The sequence below is a fragment of the Pygoscelis adeliae genome, unplaced genomic scaffold (genome assembly GCF_000699105.1).
Source record: "Pygoscelis adeliae isolate BGI_AS28 unplaced genomic scaffold, ASM69910v1 Scaffold59, whole genome shotgun sequence".
Taxonomy (NCBI): Eukaryota; Metazoa; Chordata; class Aves; order Sphenisciformes; family Spheniscidae; genus Pygoscelis; species Pygoscelis adeliae.
In genome coordinates, this window is record NW_008825565.1 from 361061 (window position 1) to 362933 (window position 1873).

The 1873-nt window shown below is 38.5% G+C and overlaps 1 protein-coding gene across 4 annotated transcripts in view; it reads left to right on the forward strand.

Moving 5' to 3' along the window:
* The first annotated feature begins 236 nt into the window (after positions 1-236).
* The window catches only part of YIPF7 (Yip1 domain family, member 7), a 30377-nt gene continuing 28740 nt past the window's right edge, over positions 237-1873 (forward strand). For all 4 annotated transcript variants that reach the window (XR_663961.1, XR_663962.1, XM_009332430.1 and 1 more), the window contains exon 1: positions 237-327. Coding sequence is in view for 2 of the 4 variants with exons in the window: in XM_009332430.1 (XP_009330705.1) it covers positions 290-327 (38 nt within the window). In the remaining 2 variants the exon portion in view is untranslated. The remainder of the gene's footprint in view (positions 328-1873) is intronic.

The following is a 1873-nucleotide window of genomic DNA, read 5'->3' on the forward strand; positions in this document are numbered from 1 at the left end:
ACCTTTATAAATACCTACTTCAGAAAGAAGCTCTAAACTACAATCTAGATTATTGGGTTGAAATATATAGAACAGTATTTGTTCATTTTGTTCTGCTTTCCTTGAAGATTCCTATCCTCTTCTGCTTATTGTTGTTAGCTCTTGTTAAACGCTGGCCATGATACTGACAGGTTGGGGGGAAGGTTCTTCATATGCATCTGTTCAAAGATCAAATTTAGACTCTTATAAATAGCACTAAGCTCATCCCTGTTGAAGCATGAGGATATTTTAGGTGTTCTCCAACATGTAAATGCAACAGACTGGAGTTTTCATCAAATATCTTAAAAAGTAAGTAACCTTAACTCCAAATTCTTTCAGAAAATAAATTTATCTTTTCTGAACTCTGTTATACAGATTGTAGCATACCTGGTTAAGTAATTATTTCGTTCCTTATAGTGACAGCAAAGAATATTAAAGACTTACTGGAACTGAACTATTGGGGTAGAGGTACCAACTAAAGTTTTTTAAAACATATTCCATGTAAAATCTTTTTTGAACAAATGCATAACTGGTGTGCAATTCCAAATAAAACCACAGTAAATAGCTTAGTAGAATTAATTTGTATTAATACATATTTACAATGTAAAAATTATTTCTTTTCTAAATTTGGAAATCCTGTGTGATTGGTCAGCAGTTAAGAAAATAATATAAGAATAACTTCTAATTTGAATGCTCTAGGTAAATGAAGGAATTGGGTCCCCACAGATTAGTCTGATTATGGGATACAATTTAGAAACTTTAATATGCAGCATTTCAAGGTCTCTGATGAAATACTAATCTTTATAACTTTTACCTTACAAGGAGATTTGCAAAGATCTTTTCCATAAGCAGTGTGTCCCTGATAAATATAGAGAGAACTGTGAGAGTAACCGTGAGAGGAAAAGCATGTTTTTGCCAATGCCATTTGGAAAGTTGGAAAAGAGGGCAAAAGTGAAGAAAACGGGAAATGTTAGGAGAGATGAATATCTTACATGAACATCTAAGTAAATTGGATATGGTTATGGTCATCAGTCAGGTTATGTAACTTCTCTGTGTGTTTGAAGAGTTTAACTACATAAATGCTAGTCAAGTGGTGAAACACATGCGTACATCTATGCATTTACAGGCAAATCTTGCTCAGACCTTTGCCTAAATCACTGAAGAACTTCAGCTGGCAGGAGAGGGCTCAAGGGGGTCTCATCAATGGATATAACCACCTGATGGGAGGGAGTAAAGATGACAAAGCCAGACTTTTTGAAACCCAACGGGACACGGCCCTGAGCAGCCTGCTGTCGGTGACCCTGCTTTGGGCAGGGGGTTGGACCAGGCAATCCCCAGAGGCGCCCTCCAGCCTCCAGTTCGGTGGTTTGGGGGCTCCCTGAACCGATGCACTGCTCCGAGCAGGTGTAATGTCTTTGCCGCCTGTGGCTCAGCATAAAGGTAACACTGAGGTGAAACAGGGTCGGTCCTTAATCTTGTGGGTACTCTTATTCAAGGCATGGAATTACTTGTCTTGCTAGACCTGGCAATTTGGAAGCTGTTTTGTGGATTTATAGTTAGCCGTGTTAATAAGAAGCAGCTAGACCAAATCTAAGAACTAATAAAATACCTTTGCAGTTTAAAACACTCTATAATGCCAAAAGGTACATGGTGTTTTACAGAACCAATGTGCTTCATTTCTTATGCTGCTTATATACGACCTAGACAACCAGTCCTGCCTACGCACCAGATACGGGACATGGGCCCAGTGCGTGCAAAATTCAGATAGTTACAAAAAGAGGAACGACCCCATCCTAGGTTAATAACAATGTGGAAGGGAAAACAGACAAGTTGTTCCTTTCTTAGACTGTGAACT